Source organism: Mus musculus, chromosome 4 (genome assembly GCF_000001635.26).
Source record: "Mus musculus strain C57BL/6J chromosome 4, GRCm38.p6 C57BL/6J".
NCBI lineage: Eukaryota > Metazoa > Chordata > Mammalia > Rodentia > Muridae > Mus > Mus musculus.
This window is the reverse complement of record NC_000070.6, coordinates 6,827,836-6,853,379: the sequence shown is the minus strand read 5'-3', so window position 1 is coordinate 6,853,379 and position 25,544 is coordinate 6,827,836. Positions and strand designations below refer to the sequence as shown.

At 39.7% G+C, this 25,544-nt stretch overlaps 1 protein-coding gene across 4 annotated transcripts in view; it reads left to right on the top strand.

Moving 5' to 3' along the window:
• The window catches only part of Tox (thymocyte selection-associated high mobility group box), a 305,205-nt gene that overhangs the window by 138,178 nt on the left and 141,483 nt on the right, over nt 1-25,544 (top strand). For all 4 annotated transcript variants that reach the window (NM_001377078.1, NM_001377079.1, NM_145711.5 and 1 more), the window contains one exon: nt 10,954-11,019. In NM_001377078.1, the coding sequence (NP_001364007.1) occupies nt 10,954-11,019 (66 nt within the window). The remainder of the gene's footprint in view (nt 1-10,953; nt 11,020-25,544) is intronic.

Here is a 25,544-nt window from a genome sequence, read left to right as displayed (position 1 = left end):
CTAGGCCATCTTCTTCTGCTACATATGCAGCTAGAGACACGAGCTCTGGGGTACTGGTTAGTTCATATTGTTGTTCCACCTATAGGGTTGCAGACCGCTTCAGCTCCTTGGATACTTTCTCTAGCTCCTCCATTGGGGGTCCTATGTTCCATCCAATAGCTGACTGTGAGCATCCACTTCTGTGTTTGTCAGGCACCGGCATAGTCTCACAAGAGACAGCTATATCAGGGTCCTTTCAGAAAATCTTGCTGGCATATGCAATGGTGTCTACGCTTGGAGTCTGATTATGGGATGGATTCCCGGGTGCAGCAGTCTCTAGATGGTCCATTCTTTCATCTCAGCTCCAAACTTTGTCTCTGTAACACCTTCCATGGGTGTTTTGTTCCCAATCCTAAGAAGGAGTGAAGTGTCCACACTTTAGTCTTCGTTCTTCTTGAGTTTCATGTGTCTTGAAAATTGTATCTTGGGTGTTCTAAGTAACAGGACTAATATCCACTTATCAGTGAGTACATATCATGTGAGTTCTTTTGTGATTGGGTTACCTCACTCAGGATGATACCCTCCAGATCCATCCATTTGCCTAGGAATTTCATAAATTCATTGTTTTTAATAGCTGAGTAGTACTCCATTGTGTAAATGTACCACATTTTCTGTATCCATTCCTCTGTTGTGAGACATCTGGGTTCGTTCCAGCTTCTGGCTATTATGAATAAGGCTGCTAGGAACATAGTGGAGCTTGTGTCCTTATTACCAGATGGAAAATATTCTGGATATATGCCCAGGAGTGGTGTTGTAGGATCTCCTGGTAGTACTATGTCCAATTTTCTGAGGAACCACCAGACTGATTTCCAGAGTGGTTGTACAAGCTTGCAATCCCACCATCAGTGGAGGAGTGTTTCTCTTTCTCTACATCCTCACCAGCATCTGCTGTCACCTGAATTTTTGATCTTAGCCATTCAGACTGGTGTGAGGTGGAATCTCAGGGTTGTTTTGATTTGCATTTCCCTGATGATTAAAGATGCTGAATATTTTTTTCAGGTGCTTCTCAGCCATTTGGTATTCCTCAGGTGAGAATTCTTGGTTTAGCTCTGAGCTCCATTTTTTAATGGGGTTATTTGATTTTCTGGAGTCTACCTTCTTGAGTTCTTTATATATATTGGATATTAATATATTGGATATTAGTCCCATTAGTAAAGATCCTTTCCCAATCTGTTTGGCAGCCTTTTTGTCTTAGTGATAGTGTCTTTTGCCTTACAGAAGCTTTGCAATTTTATGAGGTCCCATTTGTTGATATTTGATCTTACAGCACAAGACATTGCTATTCTATTCAGGAAATTTTCCCCAATGCCCATATATTTGAGGCTTTTCACCACTTTCTCCTCTATAAGTTTCAGTGCCTCTGGTTTTATGTGGAGTTCCTTGATCCACTTAGACTTGACCTTAGTAGAAGGAGATAAGGATGGATCAATTCGCATTCTTCTACATGATAACCGCCAGTTGTGCCAGCACCATTTGTTGAAAATGCTGTCTTTTTTTTCCACTAAATGGTTTTAGCTCCCTTGTCAAAGATCAAGTGACCATAAGTGTGTGGGTTCATTTCTGGGTCTTCAATTCTATTCCATTGATCTACTTGTCTGTCTCTATACCAGTACCATGTAGTTTTTATCACAATTGCTCTGTAGATTTTAGTGTGATTGCTTTAGGACAGGCATGGTGATTCCACCAGAGGTTCTTTTATCATGGAGAAGAGTTTTTGCTATCCTAGGTTTTTTTCTTATTCCAGATGAATTTGCAAATTGCCCTTTCTAATTTGTTGAAGAATTGAGTTGGAATTTTTAATGGGATTGCATTGAATCTGTAGATTGCTTTTGGCAAGATAGCCATTTTTATTATATTGATCCTGCCAATCCATGAGCATGGGAGATCTTTCCATCTTCTGAGATCTTCTTCAATTTCTTTCTTCAGAGACTTCAAGTTCTTATAATACAGATCGTTCACTTCCTTAGTTAGAGGCACACCAACGTATTTTATATTATTTGTGAATACTGTGAAGGGTGTTGTTTCCCTCATTCTTTCTCAGCCTGTTTATCCTTTGTGTAGAGAAAGGCCATTGACTTGTTTGAGTTAATTTTATATCCAGCTACTTCACTGAAGCTGTTTATGAAGTTTAGGAGTTCTCTGGTGGAATTTTTACGGTCACTTATATATACTATCATATCATCTGCAAATGGTGATATTTTGACTTCTTCCTTTCCAATTTGTATCCCCTTGATCTCCTTTTGTTGTCGAATTGCTCTGGCTAGGATTTCAAGTACTATATTGAATAGGAAGGGAGAAAGTGGGCAGCTTTGTGTAGTCCCTGATTTTAGTGTGATTGCTTCCAGCTTCTCACCATTTACTTTGATGTTGGCTACTGGTTTGGTGTAGATTGCTTTTATTATGTTTAGGTATGGGCCTTGAATTCCTGATCTTTCCAAGACTTTTATCATCATGGGTGTTGGATTTTATCAAATGCTTTTTCTGCATCTAACGAGATGATCATGTGGTTTTTGTCTTTGAGTTTGTTTATGTAGTGGAATACTTTGATGGATTTCCGTATATTAAACCATCCCTGCATCCCTGGGATGAAGCCTACTTGGTTATGATGGATGATCATTTTGATGTATTCTTGGATTTGGTGTGAGAGGATTTTATTGAGTATTTTTGCATCGATATTCATAAGGGAAATTGCTCTGGAGTTCTCTATCTTTGTTGGGTCTTTATGTCGTTTAGGTTTCAGAGTAATTGTGGCTTCATAGAATGAATTGGGTAGAGTACCTCCTGTTTCTATTTTGTGGAATAATTTGAGAAGAATTAGAATTAGATCTTCTTTGAAGGTCTGATAGAACTCTGAACTAAACCCGTCTGGTCCTGGGCTTTTTTTGGTTGGGAGACTATTAATGACTGCTTGTATTTCTTTAGGGGATCTAGGACTATTTAGATCATTAATCTGATCCTGATTTAACTTTGGTACCTGATATCTGTATAGAAATTTGTCCATTTCGTCCAGGTTTTCCAGTTTTGTTGAGTATAGGCTTTTGTAGAAAGATCTGATGGTGTTTTGGATTTCTTCAGGATCTGTTGTTATGTCTCCCTTTTCATTTCTGATTTTGTTAATTAGGATACTGTCCCTGTGCCCTCTGGTTATTCTGGCTAAGGGTTTGGATTTTCTCAAAGAACCAGCTCCTGGTTTGGTTGATTCTTTGAATAGTTCTTTTTGTTTCCACTTGGTTGATTTCGCCCCTGAGTTTGATTATTTCCTGCTGTCTACTTTTATTGGGTGAATTTGCTTCCTTTAGTTCTAGAGCTTTTAGGTGTGTTGTCAAGCTGCTAGTGTGTGCTCTCTCTAGTTTCTTTTTGGAGGCACTCAGAGCTATGAGTTTTCCTCTTAGGAATGCTTTCATTGTGTCCCATAAGTTTGGATATGTTGTGGCTTCATTTTCATTAAACTCTAAAGTTTTTAATTTCTTTCTTTATTTCTTCCTTGACCAAGGTATCATTGAGTAGAGTGTTGTTCAGTTTCCATGTATATGTTGGCTTTCTATTAATGTTTTATTGAAGATCAGCCTTAGTCCATGGTGATCTGATAGGATACATGGGACAATCAATATTTTTGTATCTGTTAAGGCCTGCTTTGTGACTAATTATATGGCCAATTTTTGAGAAGGTACCATGAGGTGCTGAGAAGAAGGTATATCCTTTTGTTTTAGGATAAAATGTTCTGCAGATATCTGTTAAATCCATTTCTTTCATAACTTCTGTTATTTTCACTGTTTCCCTGTTTAGTTTCTGTTTCCAGGATCTGTCCGTTGATGAAAGTGGGGTGTTGAAGTCTCCCACTATTATTGTGTGAGGTGCAATGTGTGCTTTGAGCTTTACTAAAGTTTCTTTAATGAATGTGGCTGCCCTTGCATTTGGAGCATAGATATTCAGAATTGAGAGTTTCTCTTGGAAGATCTTACCTTTGATGAGTATGAAATGTTTCTCCTTGCCTTTTTTGATAACTTTGGGTTGGAAGTGAATTTTATTCGATGTTAGAATGGCTACTCCAGCTTGTTTCTTCAGACCACTTGCTTGGAAAATTGTTTTCCAGCCTTTCACTCTGTGGTAGTATCTGTATGTTTCCCTGAGATGGGTTTTGTGTAAGCAGCAAAATGTTGGGTCCTGTTTGTGTAACCAGTCTGTTAGTCTATGTCTTTTTATTGGGGAATTGAGTGCGCTGATATTAAGAGATATTAAGGAAAAGTATTTGTTACTTCCCATTATTTTTGTTGTTAGAGTTGGCATTCTGTTCTTGTGGCTGTCTTCTTTTAGGTTTGTTGAAAAACTACTTTCTTGCTTTTTCTAGCGCATAGTTTCCATCCTTGTATTTTCTTTTTTCTTTTATTACCTTTTGAAGGGCTGTATTTGTGGAAAGATATTGTATAAATTTTGTTTTGTCATGGAATATTTTGGTTTCTCCATCTATGGTAGTTGAGAGTTTGGCTGGGTATAATAGCCTGGGCTGGCATTTGTGTTCTCTTAGTGTCTCTATAACATCTGTCCAGGATCTTCTGGCTTTCATAGTCTCTCGTTGGAAGTCTGGAGTAATTCTAATAGGCCTGCCTTTATATGTTACTTGACCTTTTTCCCTTGCTGCTTTTAATATTTTGACTTTATTTAGTGCATTTGTTATTCTGATTATTATGTGTTGGGAGGAATTTCTTTTCTGGTCCAGTCTATTTGGAGTTCTGTAGGCTTCTTGTATGTTCATGGGCATCTCTTTCTTTAGTTTCTTCTGTAATTTTGTTGAAGATATTTTCTGGCCCTTTAAGTTGAAAATCTTCATTCTCATCTACTCCTATTATCTGTAGGTTTGGTCTTCTCATTGTGTCCTGGATTTCCTGTATGTTTTAAGTTAGGTTCTTTTTGCATTTTGCAGTTTCTTTGATTTTTGTGCTGTTGTTCTCTATGGAATCTTCTGCACCTGAGATTCTCTCTTCTATCTCTTGTATTCTTTTGCTGATGCTTGTATCTATGGTTCCTATCTCCAGAGTTGTCTTCCTTTGGGCTTTCTTTATTGTTTCTACTTCCATTTTTAAATTCTGGATGGTTTTGTTCAATTCCATTTCCTGTTTGGTTAGTGTTTTCCTGTAACTCTCTAAGACATTTTTGTGTTTCCTCTTTAAAGCTTCTAGCTGTTTTCCTGTATTTCCTTCTTAAAGTCCTCCATAATCATCATAAGAAGTGACTTTAGATCCATGTCTTGCTTTTCTGGTGTGATGGTGTATCCAGGACTGGCTATGGTGAGAGAGTTTGGTTCTGATGATGCCAAGTAATGTTGGTTTCTGTTCCTTCTGTTCTTTTGCTTGCCTCCTGCCATCTGATTATCTCAAGCATTTGCTTTCCTCAATGTATCTGATTGGAACCTATCCTTCCTATAATCACAGTTTATTCAGGACTCCTCAGAGTCCAGCTTTCTCTGTGATCCTTTGCTTGTGGACTCCTGTGAACCTGAGATTCTGGGTGTGTCAGAGTTCTTGACAGGCAGTTTTCTCTGAGACCCTGAAATACTGGTGTGACCAAGCTCCTTTTATCCTGGGATCTTGTCAAAGATCCTGGACCTGAAAGTGGTGTCTCCTTTGAGGCGCGTGGAGCTGTCTGGTCAGTGGTCCTAAAATCGTGTGGAGAGTCCTTTAGGGACCATGGGGGGTGTTCGCTGACTCTGAGCACAAGCCAGTGACAGCAATTTACAGCTTCTATCCAGCCATGCAGAAGCAAGCAATACTCTGCAGTGTTTCATTGTTAAGCTGGGAGTTTTAGTAGGTTAGTCATGTTCCATGTATATTTTTACTCACTTGACAATGATTTTATGAGGACATAACTCCTATGAAAGTTGAGGAACATCTGTAGCCATACAGTCCAGTTGCCACCTTTTATGGGTAATAGAAAATAAAGCAGAATATCGTAGTGGAAAGCTTTCTACTCCGGATCCAGACCTTAGTTCTATTCCCAGATGGTTCACGGGAGTAACAAAGCATCTATTTCTTCCACCATGATGTAAGAAATTCAGATAAATGTCTTTAGGGCCCTTTCCAAACCCAAAATTCTAGGACTCTGTGAGCTATAATTCTACTTTAAATAGACAGCAGACCTTCAGCCCACAACATGGGATGCCTTTTAAGATGGTTGGAGTAGTGGGAGGCCTACTAAGGCCCTGGCAACATCTCCTGCACAGGGTGTGGTGAGCTATGAAAACACAACCTGATTAGTCCAGATATCCTTGCCTTCTCTCCTTCTCGGTCATGTCCAATTGCAAGCCCCAATACACAATTAAATGGTGGAGGTATATTTGGACACATACAGATTGTTGTTTTACAATTCATACAGGGAAGCCTGCTTACATAGTATCAGGGTTCTGGGTTCCCAGCCAATCTATGTGTCTTCTATTAAATATAGTCTTACAAATGAGAAGCTTGAGGAATTAGAATGATGGTGCCCTTATCTTTTTATTCTTTTCTTCCTAAGGGTTCTGCCTGTAAATTAATCAGTTGTGCATGTGTATGTGCACACTCACACACCTATATTCATATGTGCAGGTAGGTATCTGTATGTGGAAATGCACATGTATGCATGTGTATTACAGTCCAGAGTCAACTTCATGTGTCCTGCTGCAGATGCTATCTGCTTCACTGCTTGGACCTAGTCTTCAGTTGATGTTTACCAGTTAGGCTAAAAATTGTGAGCATTCCAAACAGAGTTTGACTTCTCATGCTTGCATGGAAACATTTGACTAACTGAAGTATCTTTCCCATCCCTCAACCCATTTTAATCTACTGCAAACTTTAAACGAATCACCCTTAAGGCAGTGGTGAGGACTTGGAGCTCAATGGTAAAGTGTTTGTGTGATGTCCAATACCCTATATTTCATTCAAAGACAAAACAAACAAAAATTCATCAAAACCTTTTCTGGAAATTGAATGTGCTTTGTCTTCTAAATCCACTTTCACTTTATTTAGGAAAATAATTTGTTCAATGAAACGAGTATGATTTGAGTTTTGTTAATTAGATAATAGTTTTTTAAAATAATCTAATGCTGATCTTACATTATGGGTCCCAAAGAGTAACCACAGTGTATTCAGGTCACCCACTATCTAGTGTAGTCCATCCTTCACCACAACATCTGCCCAGAAACCCAGAACTACCCAGGGGAGCCCATAGGCTGGGCATGGCTGGCCTTTACTGATGGGAGCAGTGGGCCCCAGGAAATACTTCCAAATGTAGAAGGGAAGGAAGGCAGAGTGGAACTATGGGAGTGATTTGTGGGGTATGGGTAGGCACAGAAAGTAGTATAGTGGGAAAGAGACACAAGGACTCTCCTAGCAAAACACAGCAAAATATCTCTCCTAGCAAACTAGGCCCTACTCTCTAGAAAGCAAATGTGCACAAGAGTTGAGTGTTTCCGTGTGTTATACCCTTCAGAAATAATGGACACACCCTTCATTCTCTTTTCTCCGCACTCTACCTCTCCTTTTTCCCCCTCAAAAAATGTCTTTCTGTACAGTGAAGGCTGGCCTCAAACTCAAGATCCTGGTGGTTCTGTCACCTGCATGCCAGGACAATTGATGTTTGCCAGTATGCCTACCAAAAATTCATTCTAAAGCATTCTGAATAGCACAGTAGAAATAAAAGAAGCTGCTTGTGTTACAGTTCTCTGGAAAAATAAAGTCAATCGGAGATATAGACTAGATGATAGATAGATAGATAGATAGATAGATAGATAGATAGATAGATGATAGATAGAGGGTGTGTGCATGTGTGTGTGTTTGGGTGGACAGATTAATTATAAAACATTAAGCGATATAGTTACAGAGACTGAGCAATTCCAAATCTACAGTTAGAAAGCCAGAGCCAGGGGGGAGCTCCTGATAGGCTTGAGACTTTATAAGGCCAGTGCTTCGGTTGACCATGATGGCAGAAAAACACAGGTGCCACATTTCCTTATGGGATGGGAGCAGTCAGGCCTTCCCTAGGTTTGATATGGCATATGTGCACTGGGAGTGGTCTGCTTTCTCCAGTTTACCTATTCAAATGTTGGTATTATTTAAAAGTAGTCTCAGGGATACACCCCAGAAAACATTTTACAAGATATCTGTGTACCCTACGGTCCAGTCTATTTAACTCATAAAATTAACCATCCTAACCTATACAGTCTTTTGTGCATCCAATGACATTCTGACAAGCTTAACACTAAACATTCAATTTACTGTGATATGAAAAACAGCACCCCTTAAGATGGTGGAAATTCTGGACCAGTATCCTAAGATCACCAAGATACAGGTTAAATTACTTCTACCTGAAATTTTGTGTTCAGAATTTCACATTTTTTTTTTTAGAATTTAGAGTGTGTGTGTGTGTGTGTGTGTGTGTGTGTGTGTGTATGAAGAGAGAGAGCAAGAGGTGACCTAAATGTAAGCAAGACATTCACATTTCATTTACCTATATATCTGTAATCAGAAGGCAATTTCATATACTATTTTTAGTGTGCCTGCATTATTTTGACTGCAGAAAGATGTGTGGAGTTCTGCACTTATGACAACATTGTGGTGCTTAAAATGTCTCGAATTTTAAAGCAATTTGGTTTTCCAACTTTCAGATTAGGGACACTTAACTTGAACTGTCACCTGTCTGCAGTAACGCTGTTCCAGAATTAGTAGTAACTTACCCTTATGACTGAGAGTACATTGACAGACCCTGGTGGTGAATGCTTGTGCCAATCAGCCTGGGCTTACATCCCATCATGCCTGGTAGGAACATGTAACTCAGTGTCTAGTTAAGCTGCTCTGTCTCTTCATATGCTTGTTTACACTGTTCAAGTACTAGTAATGGTGCCTAACTCTGAATAGACACAAAAGTGAAATTAGTTAATGCATACAGTAGACACATGCATAGGTAGAGGGGACATGGAATACAATAAAAAAGTTACAACGTCTGTAACTGCATATGTTTTATTTTGAAAGGCCATTTCAGCCTTGGCTCAAAGTCACTGAACTTTGGTACAGTTTGAGGGAAAGTGTCCAGCCAGAGCAGTAACATGAGCAGATTCAATTAGCCTACAGTTTGGATAGACCAAAACCAAAACTTCAAAGCCTTAGTTGGCTTGAGAGTGGTGCTAAATTTAAAAACTGAGTTTGAGTAGATGAAATAGAAAGTAACACATTGGAGAATATGCATGGACCGCAGAACATCTGATTCACTCCACTACTTCTGCTCCGTTTAGTTTGTTAGCGTTTAAAAAAAGAAAAAAGTGTCCATATTCTAGTGGTTCTTTGGCATCTGAACATTAAAAACATTTGCAAACAAACCAGTCCACCCCACAGCAGGCCATGCTGGAGAATTCCCCGTGAGGTTCTTTGTTGGGGTTTGAGTTGTTGGGCATGGGTGACTGGTGTCTAGGGGACGTACACCTGAATAAAGGAGCTCCATCCTTGGGTAAGTAAACTAGGACTCAAGGCCCCTGAGACTTGTGCTAATCTCTGAATTGTACAGCCATGTCAATCATAAAAGATCTTGTGACCACTTAGGTAGGCAGTGTGCATGATACTAACTGCATTTATAAGGTGATACATGAAGAAATCCTTTCAGTATTTAAGGTGAGCCTGATGGGTTCTTCAGTGTTACTAGGGGGCTTCTTACCATCACAATTCCCTATCGCTGACTAGAGTGGAGGCTCTGATATATCTGTGGATCTTATGTTCTTCTTATAGAGCTAGCAATCCTTAGAGGATGGTATAGAGTTTCTCTGACTCATGGATTTCTGTTTGTATATCATTTGGTGATATGTAAAAATGTCTATATTACCAACAACTTATGCTTCTATCAATGGTGGTTTTGTTTTGAAAAGTAGATTCTCACATTCGCAGGTTCATATGCCTCAAGAAAGCCTACCACGGAGAACTGATCCAGACCGAGTTTTGAAACTGATTATATTGGTCCATTTAATGATTAACTTGGGAAAATTTTTTCCCTTAAACTAAAGAGGAATATTTTCCTCGTTTCCCATTTACCAAGTGACTTAAGATTGAGGAGGATTAAGTCTCAATGGAGCGATTCAAAGCCAGCATTGCCAAGTGCTATTGGCTGCTGTCAATGCTCTGGCTTGTTTGGCAGTTTTGCAACGGGGCTGCCCTATGAATAGCCTCCTTCTCTCTGTTCCTAACTTGCAAATATATGGGCCAATTTGTATGCATTTGCCTGTTTATATTCATTCTATGTATTTGCATTTCTTCAGGAAAAGAAATTGAATCATGGTACCTGTATGCTATTGTTGGTTTCCTTACATTCTGTTCTTAGCCATGGCTCCGGTGGCACACGCTTTCTCTGAATATTACTGTCAATTTAAAATGCTTTTTAATCAGAAGGCCATTAGAGTGAAGCCAGCTTTGGTCCATTATGAAGCTCTGCACTTTTTCTTTTCTGAAAGCTAAACTCAGAATGCACAGAGCCGTGTTTCCTCCCCGTATATTCCATTATTTTTTTTCCTTTCAGAAAGCGTGCCATTCATTTAATACTTCATTACAGCCCAACTGCAGTATGTATACATGGCGTGCAGAATGAGCCATTTTGTTTTAAAACAGATTGCAGATGAAAGGAAACCATTCATTTCTTGCTTGCTTGCTGTAATTACTAGAGCGCTAATTACTCCAAATCAATGACACGCAGGGTCAGGAAAGATGACAACAGAAACATCAAAGGAAAGATGTGGCTCACTCACTACAACAGATTCTTCATATTCTTTGCCATGCCATTGTTTTACTGCTACTGTTTCCCACTTGGATGCTGAGGGTTTTTTTAAAAGAAAGAGAGAGAGAAAGAAAGAAAAACATGCACACAGTAGTCAAGATTGCTCAATGTTTACTATGATTTCATTTGCAGTTTGACGGGGAGAACATGTATATGAGCATGACAGAGCCGAGCCAGGACTATGTGCCAGCCAGCCAGGTGGGTTAATTAATCTTTTCTGCCTTGTTTCAAATTGTAATTAAACAAATTCAAAGAGTTGCATTGCAAATGAGTAGCACTATCAGTAACTGCCGCAATCAGGAATAATCATAATTTATAAACAAAGCATTTAAGCCTTGTTTCCAGTTAATGAGATGGAGCTGATAAAATACCAGCCTTGGCAGTTGTTGAAGAATGCTACCTTGCTTCCCCTCCAGAATGGCAAGCAGCTGCTTTGCCAGCACGAGCTTTCCTAAACAGTTGTGCTACCTTTAGGAAATAAAGTCTTTACAGGTGCAAGTTATTTGTGATTCTGACTGTGGATGTGAGTTCATCATGGAAAGCTCCACACGCCACCAATAGCTTCAGCTATCAACCGTTTGGAGCTATTTTCGATCACTGTCTTCATCACTGAGGTATTTTGGCTGGTCGCTCCTTCATCGCTGTTTTGGGGACTTTCTGGGGAACAGGGGAATACGTAGTTTTTAGGCCCCAGAGCCTAAGCACAACTGAAACCTTTCAAGGGCACCTTTGTGTCCATTTCCTGGGAAGGGCTGACAAGGTATTTCATCATGAGAACTGACAGCAAAAGGGGAATGAGAATGTAAACGGTTACATTTATAAAAGTAAACGCTTGCCTATTTATTTTTAGATACTTAAAACCTGGCCCTCTAATCCAGAGAGGGCAGTTAAAGCAAAATTATAACTGCCCCAGGGTGCCAGGATAACATAGAATATCAGAACACTATAAGCAAAAATAAATAAGCAAATATATGAGAGTAGGGAGAGTTCACAGGAGCATTTTGTGGACATTAACCTATTTTTTTTCAATAGTATAAATCACATTTGCCTGGAATTTCACATACCACCCCAGTATGTAGTAGTTTTCAATGCCTATTTATCGGCCTTAGTCGGTTTGATCGCTGAGAGGAGAGGGGTGCAAAGGGGCTACATACGAAAACATTTTCTTTCACGGTGGTTGACAGAAAACTCAATCTAATGCATAAAATAGGAAGGCTCTCTGTGAGCAAATGTCTCCAGCTTAACTCAAACCAGGCAAGCACACATCTCCATGAACTCAGCATTTATTTGGAAGGCATTGTGACCACTGCCTTGTTTCCTAGACACTCCACTATATCATTCAAGCTTAAAGGTCATCATGAAGTTCAAAGGCCAGGAGTCTGCCTGCTTCCATTTTGGTTGAGAAGATCTGTATAGGAACCAGTCTGAAAGTGAAGCTTTCTTTGCATGTACAATTTTCCCTTTACTGAATTTGTTCTGCTAAGTACCCTCCAGGACCCGTAGGTAGTTCTGAATAGGACTGTTTGATTAAAAAATGAAAAATGTTACTATTAATTTGCTTCTAACCATCAATCCCAAAACTGTACTGACAAGTTTAGTATTACTATTAGATTAAAGCCACTCGGTACCATCTCTTTTGGGCCTTTAGGGTTTTGAAGTGTGAGGGCTAATTGAATTTGTTTGAAACAGTAGAAACACAAACTCAATAAATGATTACAGTTATGAAACAGCTGCTCACTCGCAGAGAATCATTATGTCTGTTTTAAAGAGTTTTGGATAAAGGATGGCAACTTCAGAATATATGCATCTAAGCAATTCGGCTCCTTAAGATTTCTAAATCCAACTATAGTATGGAATATTAATATCCTAGTAAAATCAAACAAGCAAGCTTTTTTTTTTAATATTTCGGCTAGGAGTTCCTAAGAATGTTTCCAATATAATGACTGTTTATAATAAAGGAATAAAAGAGATCCAAAGAATTTTGTGCTTTCCAAAGATATGGCAGCTTTGTGAGCCAGGAGTAATGTATTTTTTTAAATGTTAAGTTTATTTTAAAATAATGTATTAAAATGTTTTTAGAATGAATTGTTTTAAAAATTAGACTAGTGTAAGAGAATACATACCCCGGAGGCAAATAAACTTCACAAATTACCCAAGTCAAATGGCCTTTGCTAAATTGTACACTTAACATTCTTTCTGTTTCCTTCCATACACTGTGTTCAAGAATTCATCACCTAGTGTTCTTTTTGGCAATTTTAATCAATGTATCCTTTAGGTAGCCATAAATATGATCTCTGCCTTCCTGTAGGGAAGAAAGGAGTTTTGTTCGGTTTCAGACCTAACATCAAACAGCTGCATAGCTTAGTGGTCCAGTAGAACTTGCCTCATTGCATCAATCAACATTGTAATTCCTGTTTAGTTCTCAGCTCGGTGCCTGCCGTGGGACTTACAGACCATGTTGCTAAGTAGCAGCATATGGAACAGTGCTGTTGCTGCGATGCTGCTGCAAGCGAATGGCATAATCCTGAACTTGAGATGATTTTTATAGAAAGCCTACGTTGGAGTTGCTCCAGAAACGAAAGTACACTGTAAAAATTAATGATATTCTTTTAGACAGTCTCAAAGGGCTCCTTGCTCTATCTGCTGAGAGCATTCTCTACCTCTTAAGCTAGTATATACAGACCCTTAAATGCTTCTGCATATGGCTTGGTAATTGATAGGCAGATTTTAAATTGAAAACACCACCCATAATAAGACTGACAAGTATGTAATAAAAGCCCATAACATTGCCCCTGCGCCCTGGCGCCATGCTTGGGCAACTGACTATTTTCTGCTCTAACAGCTGTAACTGTTCTGGGCACTCAGGACTTGGCTTTAAACACTAGTTAACTTGTTTAAACCCTGAATATAATCATCTTATTCCATGCAAGGCAATATTTCTTTTTGTGTGCTTCCACACCCTGTCTGAAGGGACCATGTTGCTGGATAGCCCATGACCTAGGAAGATCTGCCTTGCCCAGTTTGAGAGAAGCTGTGAAGAGACTAACATAGAGTCAGACGAGAAGGGGACAGATATCCACAGCCTTCTTGTCATGCTTGAGTGAGATAACAGAGTTAGAGTAGGAAACAAAGGAGCAGCTACGTTAAAAGAATAAGTCTGCGGACCTACCATGCAACATGAAGACTGTTGTTAACATACTTGAGATTCTTCCCAAAGGAGTAGATGATGTTCCTGCCACATGCCAAGATAAGGGTTCCTCTGTGATGATAGCCCACATTTGCCTATTTCTCTGCAGGAACCATTTTTGTTATGTCTACATATCTTGAATAGATACAACAAAATTTATGTTCAGGAATTATCTAGACGGCTATGGCAGAATGCATAGCAAGGAGGTGGGAAACAGGGATTCCTGATGAGCAGGAACTGCCAAACCTTCCCTGATCTTCTCAGATCTGCCTTCTGGGGAGCCATCCTTACTGTTTCTCATGGAAAGCTCTTCTCTCTGGCTCCCACCAGCATGCCAGTGCCTCCCACAGTTCCTTAGATGTGTCCTAATTTAAGATGGCTGTGACTGTCTGAACTGAGAGCCTCACAGGTATGGGTATCATTTAGTTTTCCTCAGCAGTGTCTTCTGTGGCTCCTGAGATAGTCTATTCTTGGGTGCACATCCTTGCTTCCCATTCTTCTTCCATGGACATTTGAAGAGCATCCCTTTTCACATTGCCGCTTGGTACTCTGCTCCCGCTGTGCAGCCTTAGGGACAGCATTGTGTTCCTGGTCCATGGACACAGACACTCTGCTTCTTCAGAAATAGGTCTGTGTGAAATGGTGAGAGAGGATGGGTCATATTATACAGAAAATAGTCGCTTGCTGGTGGATTTTCAAAGGTATTTCTGATATTCACTAATGTAGAAACTTAGGTTTTGTGGTTGAAAAAAATTTTTTTGAGAAATTACATCATCCATGACCTTTGCCTTGACTCTATTCATTTCTTTCTATTTGATTGTCCTATTCCAGTCCCCCATCCTGCTTCCAGCACCTCTTCTCATCCCTTTCTTCTTCCTTTCCTTCTGCTGTCTTTCCTTCTGGGGAGGATTATCCTTCAGTCTGAATGAATTGTTTGTAGTAACTCAGAGCCTCATAGCATACACTCAATGGTAAGCATCCATGCACCTAAGACCATACTCTACATTCTTCTCAGGGTGTGCTCCATTTTCTCTCTGCCTCCATCCAACCTCTAATATGCATCAGAATTTTCTCTCATATCCTCTACTGAAGTTTCAAGGTCTCAAGCAAATGGGAGATGCTATGCTTTAGATGGCTGTCCCCAGAGGTCCAAAAGTCACCCTCATCCTCTTCTGTACAGCGGTCCTATTTGGAAGGGATGACACCTTTGGGAAGTAGGGCAGAGTGGGAAATTCTTAGTCCATGGGGTATACTCTTACTGTGGATTGTGAGACTGTGACCCCTTTCTCTCTCTTCATTCCACTTGCCTACCTAAAGCAAAGAGGCTGAAACGTGACTGACACTTGTAAAGCTCTGAACCAAAACAAGCCTTCCCTTTGTAAGGCAGTTGCCTCAGATGCTTCTTTATTCAGGAAGCTAACCGACAACAATAAAGTATGGCGGTGCTATGTTTTCCACCAGTCTTAAGAAGCACTGACTCAAACTTTTTACAGTTTATTTAAAATACAAATAAAAATTCAGGAGCATCCATACATGTTGGAAAACTCTTCTGAGTAGCTTTGCTTTCTGACTCATCTGGGGACTTGTACCTGGTAGCAGTGAAGACTTCTACTTCCTGGTTCATCAACTTCTGATGGATGCCCTCTTTGTTTCTTTCTTTCTTTCTTTCTTTCTTTCTTTCTTCCTTCCTTCCTTCCTTTCTTCCTATCTTTCTTTTTTCTTTGTCTTTTTTTCATGCTTTTTAAATACATTCCATTCATTTACATCTCAAATGATACTCCACTTCCAGGTTACCCCTCCCACATCCACCCTCTCACCCTCCCACATCGACCCTCTCCCACTCCCCTTTGCCTCCATAGGGTGCTCACCCACCCACCTATCACCCCCCTACACTGGAGCATCAAACCTCCACAAGAACAAGGGTCTTCCCTCCCACTGCTGTCAGGCAAGGCTGGGCCAGCAACAGACCAATGCAGATGTGGATGCTTGGAGTCAACCATCAGACTGAGCTCAGGGACCCCCTGGGAGAGCTGGCCCTCTGGCTTTCTTACACATTAAACTTCTTTTCTAAAAGTCATAAAACCACTACCTGACCACTGAGCAGTCCTATGGGGATGCCTTCATTACTCAAGCTATACTTAATCCCAGGTAGTCTTGGCTCCACTTTTGATCTTTCTTCTTTCAACAAAAACATTCTGTTCTTATCACCATCCCTCAAGAGTTCGCCCTACATGCTCACTTCTGCCACCTGCCTGATTCTCTTCACTGTAACTGAGAGGTGGACTCCCGAGGTCTTTCGGTGTCTCACATCTCCCATATGGAGGGGCAGGCTTTCTACTCTGTGGTACATGAACCGTATGTGGCCGTGAACCCTAAAAGCTAGGATTTGCTGCTCTTCTTTCTCTCTAGGCCTGGAAAAATGTTTGAATCATCTATTTATGTGTAGCACTATTTATTGTAAGATAAGTAGATGAATAAACACATTTTGTTTGGTTTTGTAGATTGAACCATAAATTCTTTGACACTTTCATTCCCAAGAGTTCTCAATTTTGCCTTGCTAAAATGTAGCATACCTCATATTACTTGGTTTATTGTAGTGTTGTCTGGGTGATAAGCCACGACACATTTAATCTGAGGTGCCAGTGTCCCCTCCTCCTGGGAGAGTCGTTTCAAAAACAGGACATGCAGTGTTAATAGTTTATATGGTAATACCTGGAATTATCACCACAGCAACTTGCTGTTGTTTATAGTAAGCAATCCAATGGTGGTGGGACCATTTGGCTCTCCAGTTCAGTTTGCACCAATATTTCCCCAAACCTATTCTAAGAATTATATTCTAAAATTTGCAAGCATGCCAATGACCATTTTGTAATTATATGTTTTCCTAATGAGAACATGCTGTAGATCAGAGTGTAAATGAGATATGGTAAAAAGAGCCCGGAAGAGGTTGTGTTTTTAAGGATATTTTTAAAGTTAAAAAACAAAACAAAACCTCTTTATCATGGGCCATAAAAATATCCTTGATTATGGCATAAATTTGAACCATGGATTAGACCGATTGCTTTTAGATTGGTTCCCCTTGGAAATTTTTCAGGAGTAAAGTTAACCTGACTTTTTGACCATTGGCCCAATAAAATGATGAAGCTGCATGTATCGAGTAATCTAGTTAGCCCAACAGAGTCTGGCATCTTAACAAGCACAGACTAGTTACTCAAACCAGTCTTCAGTATAACATTCAAATGATTACTGTGCGGTCCCAGAGGTATTCATTACAGACAAAATTGCTCCTGTTGCCTCACATACAAGCTGAGTTTTCAATGGGAAATGAAAGGATGCCTGGAAAAACAGGCCACCTAATTAAGTTAAACTACGCCCGCATTTGGCTTGACATCTTCATTACTCAAAATTTAAAAGATGCTTCACTTGAACACACAAGTTACTATTGTTTATGTTGTGTTCTTCCTAAATTGGCTTTTTACATGGAAGTCTGTTTTTCTGCATTATATCTTGAAATAGCTCACATATTTCTTCTACTTTATGAAAATGTCTTAGTGGCTGTGTGGATACTGAATACAGGCTCCATCCAAATAGATATCTTTGAGCTCCCGCTCATTAAACACACATCAGTCTTCCTGCATATTTTCTGGGTCATTTATGTACCAGAATGGTTAAACTTAAATTTATTATTATTATTAATTGCTATTATTACACTTTATTATTATTTTGTGGGATGTTAACTCTGTTAATTACAAATGACTGTCTGTGTGTGAAATACAAATTTCTTAAAGTGTAGCTAGACCATAAAATGGAAACTGAAATCCATTTGTCCCAGAGAAGTGTTCTGTTTCATCCCTGCCAGCAGAGCTATTTCAGGAACATTTTAAAACATAAACACATGTGAAGCTCGCCATTCCTGATTGCCAGTTTCTACTCATTGACACTAATGAGGCTGCTGACAGGTTAAATGTTGTGTATCATATACATTTCCAAGCGGTGGGATTTGTGAATATATGACTCATTTTTAACTTTCAGAAAATGAATTTGTTGCTGGGCATGCTTGAGCATTTCATTAAAGTTGTCTAATAGTGCGGGTTTTTTCAGGCATAGGGAAATGCATCTCAGTGATAAAAACTATAAAAACAAGTGAGTGGAGCAGCGTCTGTGGTCAAAGAAGACCCTGGAGTTCCGAGCTCCGTTTGGAGCTTGGTTTCCTCAGTGGGATGGTTTCCTCAGTGGGATGGTTTCCTCAGTGGGATGGTTTCCTCAGCGGGATGGTTTCCTCAATGGGATGGTTTCCTCAGCGGGATGGTTTCCTCAGCGGGATGGTTTCCTCAATGGGATGGTTTCCTCAGTGGGATGGTTTCCTCAGCGGGATGGTTTCCTCAGCGGGATGGTTTCCTCAGCGGGATGGTTTCCTCAGCGGGATGGTTTCCTCAGTGGGAAGACCTCTAGGGACTGCGAGCCACTCAGGCAGTGGGGCAGCGAGGTGTGTGTAGGTAGAGCACAACTGACCAGCATATACTTCCATTTGATGCATTTTTCAACCAATTCTCTGCCTTCTTCACAATTATGTCTTGGACTTCTTTTTCTTTAACACATGGAGGAGTATGACCTTTAGGGATGAAACGTGTCTTTGTAAGGCACTATATTTTGGGGCACTCATAAGAAACCTGTCACCAGGGAATACCTAAAAAGATAGTGGCATTTTAGTCTCAGAACACTACTATGTTGAGTCATGGTGTGTGTGTGTGTGTGAGTGTGTGTGTGTACCAACTCTGTTACTAAGGCAATTAAAGTTTGTTCTAAACAATCACTAAAATCTTAATATGTCAAGTAGAAATAATTGTGTTCATTTTTAATATAAGGACAATGTCTTGGCCCGAAGACTTTTTTCCACTCACCCTATGACCCTTCCACTTTCTGTTGTCCCCTCATCTGCCACCCCAAACACCTTTCAGAAGTGTCAAGTTTCCCTGAATATTTCCAGTCCTTGGGTTCGGAAACCAAAGCAGCTAGATGTTCCGGAAACTCAAGAGGTTTCACTTTAATTTTTATTTATTTCTTTATTTTTCTATGCTTCATCTGACCTACATTATTTAATAGTCTAGATACTAAGTACATAGGGTGGCATTCGTTGGAGTATATTCTCCGTGCATCAGTTCTTAATCCTGTCAGCCGGAAAACTAAACAAGTGACCAAGTGAAAAATAGCTCTTCCAGAGCTAAGACTACTGTGAGTTCTCACTTCCAGAAATCATAAAGCAGAAGGCTGCTGGGGGCCACGAGGGGGAGGGGCTGACATTTCCACAGAGAATTGCCCCTTCAAGAAGTTGAAGGGAACTCATCCACTCTGAAAAGGGAGTCTGATAAACCATTTCCTAGCGGCTTCCCAGTTTCCTCACTCCTACAAAGCCAGTTTGGTGGGTGAGTAGCTGTTCACATTGGTCTCTCTGTGAGGAGCCAGCCATAGGGCTGACCATCTTATGCAGCTGCTGTCTTCCTTCATTCGCTAGCTACTTATTTCTTATGCTCTGAGCTGATGATGAACCTCACTAGGACATTTGTGCTTGCTGGGACTTTAAATCCCCATGTGCTTTCCTCCTGTCAAGGGTGAATTAGAGTCTTAAGAATGAAGGAGACTGCAAGCAATCACTCTCTGCCAGGGAACTGAAGAAAACCTTTACCAGCAACTCCTTCAGTCCTTCCTACCACTCAAGGGTGCTGAGAGAGATTGAGTGACACGGGAAAAACTGAAAAGTAAACTTCACAGTGAATTCTTTGGGCTTGGGAAGGTCTAAAGCCCACATGAGCCTACCTCTTTGTTGAATGAGGCTTAATTTTATTTTAAAACTTTGTTACATGTCGGCATTCTGACCTCCATCCTTCCCTGAATTAAAAGAGCTGTACAGTATCACATGTATGGGAATTCTTTAAGAAATAGTAGGTTGAACCAAAAATGCAATAGATAGTTAAACTTTTTTTCAGCTACAAAATCAGCAAATGCATGTTTGTTTGCATATTCTTTATATATTTATATGAGGTAGCTGTTTGCAGCATCTGAATTGGTTAATCAATGATGGTAAGTTCTTCATCTTCACTAGACATGCAGTGTCTGGACAATTACATCTATGCACTGTAGATGAGACCCAAGCACAGACACACTGAAAAATTTGATTGCTTTAGACATACTTAGGAACAGGAGAAATCCAAAGTTTTTTTAAAATTTATTAAGTTGACAAAACGCATTAGGTTTCAACACACTATTTTAAACATGAAATTTTCTTGGCATTCTGTGATTCCTTTTAAGGATAGACACAGAACTCTAGAATATTCTCCTAAGGAAATAAATGAATATGATTCATCACAGTGACTCATATCAGAAAAACTGGAAACAATTTAAATATTCAAAATGTAAACTTGAAATAAATTACAGAACAGTGAAATAATATACGTATATTTAAACAATGGTCTAGATAGTATTCATTAGTATTGGTCATTATATGTGAAAAGGTTAAAGTACACAGAGTTGAATAAATATAGTTCGCAGGTGTTGATCTGCTGCAGCTGGACCAGGGGATGACCCATGGTGGACCAGGGCATCATCCAGAGCCTGTACAATCTTTCATTTTCCTTATCGCACCACAGCAACCTCTTCCTGGGCTGATTATTTTCATTCCTGCTGTACAGACTTGAGATCTGAGGTGTAAAAAAAAGAAAATATTAGTTGTTATTAAGAGGTGATCTGATATTTGTGCCTGGTGTTCCTATCTCCTAAATCAGAAACTAGTGATGGGATATTTCTTATTAAAAATGGAAACAAAGGGTCAAAATTAAGTGTCAAGTATACAGTAGAAAGGCTCTATGGAAAAAAAAAAAAACACACTTCAGACGGTTCTCCTTTATATAAACTTGATTTACTTGGGTTATTTATAAAATAAGACATTTGGTAAATCAAGATCTCTGGGGGTATCCAGTCACAAAAAATTAAAAATAAAATATAGAAAAAAGTATAGGTTACGTTTTAACTAAGATTATATATTAAAAATTGAAAATTAAATACTTAAATTAGCTCAGTAAACAGAAAACATGGACTGGTGGTGGTCACTGAACATCAGCAATGACCCTGACTGGGGTCTTAGAAGTAACACCTCAGCTTCTGCCTGCTTTCCTCACTACCCAGGTGGTGGGAGAAGCATAATGTTGTGAGGAAGCCAGTTAGTTCATGTTTTTGTTTTCCCTTATGTATGACAACTAGACTCCATGTTTCTATTTTAAAAACGCTCATACAGAATGCTAAGCCACACTGAAGGGAACAATCCTCTTCTTCATTCTAAGATCATTAATGCACAATGGCAAAAGAAGCCCTTTGCTGCTGGTGACAGACACGAGAGACAGGAAATCATGTGTAACGCACAGCTGGTATAAGTACTGGCCTCATGTCTCCCAGAATGCTTGAAGCTCTAGCTTATTAGCCCTGACCTCAGCTCTTCCAGTCCTTGCTCCTGTATTCCCTGGGTATGCAGCAGGTTATCCCATTTTCTAATTTCATGCAAGTTTTGCATCCTGATTTCTTATGACCAAGCTTTGATCTTCTACTGAAATACTAGTAAAGACCAGACCTGAGCCCATAGCCCAGTTTGATTTGATTGGTGATACTGGTCTTACCCATGAAGGCCTTGCTTTGAGCTTTGTTTCTGCTATCTATTCAGGCATAGGTTCACAGCACGGTCCTCTTTTGTTACATCTGAGCAAGAATATCTGATCTTCAGGCTGGGTAATCTGTGCAATCTGCTAAGAGCAACACTTTGACATTCCGACTCCACATAAATTCCCTTCCAGGATCATCTAGCTTGACATTTGAAGCACATGGCCTTTACAGGGGACTTGGATTTCTTCTTGTATCTTCCAATTTGTTCCTTCTTACACACCATTTTCTAATTCTTTGTAGCTCAAGGGACTGAAGAATGTCTTAAACATAGTAGGCATTCAACATCTCTGTACTAAATGAGCATGAACTAACTGTTTTTAACAAGGTTCTAAAAATTAATGACCACAATAATATAAATGCTATGCTTTCTGCCCCAAATTTTATTTTGATAACTACTGGTTGAAAAATTAGTACATTGTGTGTTTTTAAATGAAGATGATTTATTGCTATTGTCTAGCATGTGAAGAAAGGCAAAAAAAATTGTTTTCAGGATCGTTGGCTTGAGCACATCAATGGCACTGTTGGACAATTCTTGCTGAGTGTTAAAATGATTTATGTAACAGACCAAAGCTTTCCACAGTCATACATTATAGTCTCAAGCTATCAAGCCTTGTTCATGCAGAGACAAAAGAATCAGAGTAGGATCTGACTCTGAAGGTCTTCTCAAAAGAAATTAGAGATGCAATTGATGCCGTTCAAAGCCTTTGGGAAAAACCACTGCAGTGCAGTGTACATTCAACCAAGTGTATGGAGAATGTGGAGGGATTTTTTATTTTTTGATAGTTATTGTTTACATTTTTTCCTGTATATTTCTCAGATCATTTTGATTTCCATTGACTTTTTTTGCTCAAGAATGCTCAGTAATAGAAGATAAAACATGTTTGAACATTGACATAATTCTGTCTTCCACTTTCAGGAACTATGTTACAGATTAAAAATTAAGGTGCTCTGTGTATGCTTGGTGGCAGTAGTCTTTATTCATCTTTCAGATAAAGACCTATATGAGAACCATATTTTACAGCACTGTAACTATAGCCATATTTTTAGGGTTTGCATGACTTCATGAGCCCATCCCATAATTTAAAGATGTGCACAAGATGCTATCGTTTGAATTCTTCTGAGTTATGGGACTTCTTGTCACCAAAGATTGAGTGCTGTGCATAATGATTGCAATATGTGGTAGGGACCCACAAAATATACTGCCCCATTGGTAGAGGATTACATTTTGAAAAAAAAAATGACAAAAGCTGGAAGAAACTCTATATTATTTGTTTCTGGCCGGCATGAATTAACACTCTAGTTGGATGATATGTAAACCTGAATTCTCTGCCGAAAAAAAAAAAAAGTCAGTGTCATCCACATTCCATTTGCAGATGGAATAATGTGGACTGGGAATACAAAATAGAGACCAGCCTGTGGCAAAGGAAATGGGGCTGCAGACGGAGAAAATAATGGAAACAGGCTACTCGGGGGCATGGAATATGCAAGGCGAGTGGTTCAAGAAGTGAGAACCTATGCAATTAAACAGGAAGTGAGTACATATGCAATTAAACAGGAAGTGAGTACCTATGCAATCAAACAGGAAGTGAGTACCTATGCAATTAAACAGGAAATGAGTACCTATGCAATCAAACAGGAGACTGAGACCTTCCAGAAATTAGGTGAGAACTCTCTTTTCCTGTTGCACTGAAATGGGAGCTGGAGAAGGCCTTTACTCAAATGGCTGAAAAGGCCTGCAAGCAGAACAATCCCTAGATTTTTTTTTTCTAACCCTAATCTCTTTAGTTGTAGTCTTAGAATTAAACCCTTTCCTTAGCAATTTGCCCCTTTGCCAAAATTTTTCCTGGGAGGATCCCCAATCTCCAGCCCCTGACCTGCCCCAAATCCAGGACATGTGAGCCATAATGCTAGCAATATATTTTTTGTGCAAAATTATCATGGTCATTTTGGCTCACAAAGTTCTTCATCTTTTGGCTTGGATGGGAACTCTGCAGTCCCGGACTGCATGGTTGCGTGGGTGCGTGGTTCCTTAAGGAGGCAAGCTGTTGGCCTTTACTCAGTGAGTGAATCCCAGCATTCATTATCCTTTGTACACTCTCTGTTCCTTCTTATTTGATTCTTCAATTTTTTACCGTGCAACTTAGGGACTGAGTAGATTAGATGGTTCAGTCAGCAAAGCACTTGCCTCACAAGCACGACGCCCTGAGTCCAATCCCCAGCCCACCCCACCCAAAGGCCAGATGCAGTTACCTATGCCTGTATTCCTAGAGCTGGGATGGCTGAGGCAGGAGAATCACTGGAACTCACTGGCTAAACAGCCAGGTAAATAGGTAAGTTCTAAGTTTAGTGAGAGACCTTGTTTCAAAAAATAAGGTGGACAGGCTAGAGAGTTGGTTCAGCAGTTAAGAGCATTGGCTGCTCTGCCAGAGGACCCAGGATCAGTTCCTAACACCCATGTGACAACTAACAATCCTCCATAACTCCAGTTCCCAGGGTATCTGATGCTCTCTTCTGGCCTGCTCTAGCAATGCTGGCACATGTTGCACAAACATGCATGCAATCAAAACACCCATACACATAAACTAAAAATAATATATGTCTGGTTTTAAGACCAAGAAGGATTGAGGGAAACACCCACCATTACTCTCTGGCCTCTATACATACCCTCTGGCCTATATCATGCACACACATATACCACCAGTGAGCACACACACACAAGCATCCATGCATGCATGCCAGCACACAGATAGGAAAAGGAAGACACTCAACCTAATTCCATTCAACTAAGAGTGAAACTTGATCTTCGCTGTTTGTAATTAAGTACATTGTGTATAATTGTACATTTTTTTCACTATTAGGTCTTACCAATGAAAAATAGATGGAAATTCCTATACAATCTCATTTTATTGAACATGTAGTTCTTCATGGACTGTCTAAAAGTGCTTACTCTTAGACATGACTCATTCTAAGACAAGTATAAATCCATTTAACACTTTATCATGCACATTTTATCTGGAAAACATATATTATTGGATTTTTAATGTTTGTTGTAAATGCTCTTAAGAACTCTGTGAATTGATGTTTAAAATAGGTTCAAGAGCAGGAGAAAACGTGCATCAGAAACCAAACTCCTACCTGCTCTTAAGTCCCTAGATGAGACTTGTCCGTTGGACTGAGCAGCTGCCAGTCTATCCAGCATGCTGTGAATGCTCTCATTAGTCACTCAAGGAATCACTAGCATGATTGTAACCAGTCCACTTCTTGCCAGAGAAACATGTGGCACCTTGTAAGTGAGACTCTGCAAACACCACCTTGTTCAGGTTTTAAGGAAATAAGTTGTAGTAGTCAAGGCCTCTTATTTACAACTAGAAACTTACTCTCTAGACGAAGGTAATATTTTTAAATTGCTATTTTAAAGCTTCAGGCAAACCCCCTGCAGTCTGAATAGTTCATCTGTTTTTCAGAATTAACCAAGCCTCATGCTAGTACACCCTGTCCCACCACACTTGATGGTGCTTGGTTTCTGCAGGACACAGTGAGGCGCAGCACCCACATCACCATGAGAGTTCCCCGTGTCTATACACAATAACAAGCCTGATACTCAGGGAAGTTTTGAATCTTCTGAGTCACTGGATCATTGTATGTGTGTGTAGATTAGCTATGGTTTAGATTAGTTTATCTGTGTGCCCATTTCCAGCTTACCTTTTATTGAGGTAAATTTCAACAGTTAGAAGAAAGTGCAGGAATGCATTTTGCTCCACTGTCCCTAAAGCATGCTCTTCTATTCATAGAGATGGTTACCAGTGACTTCCATATTTGCTGGGGACAA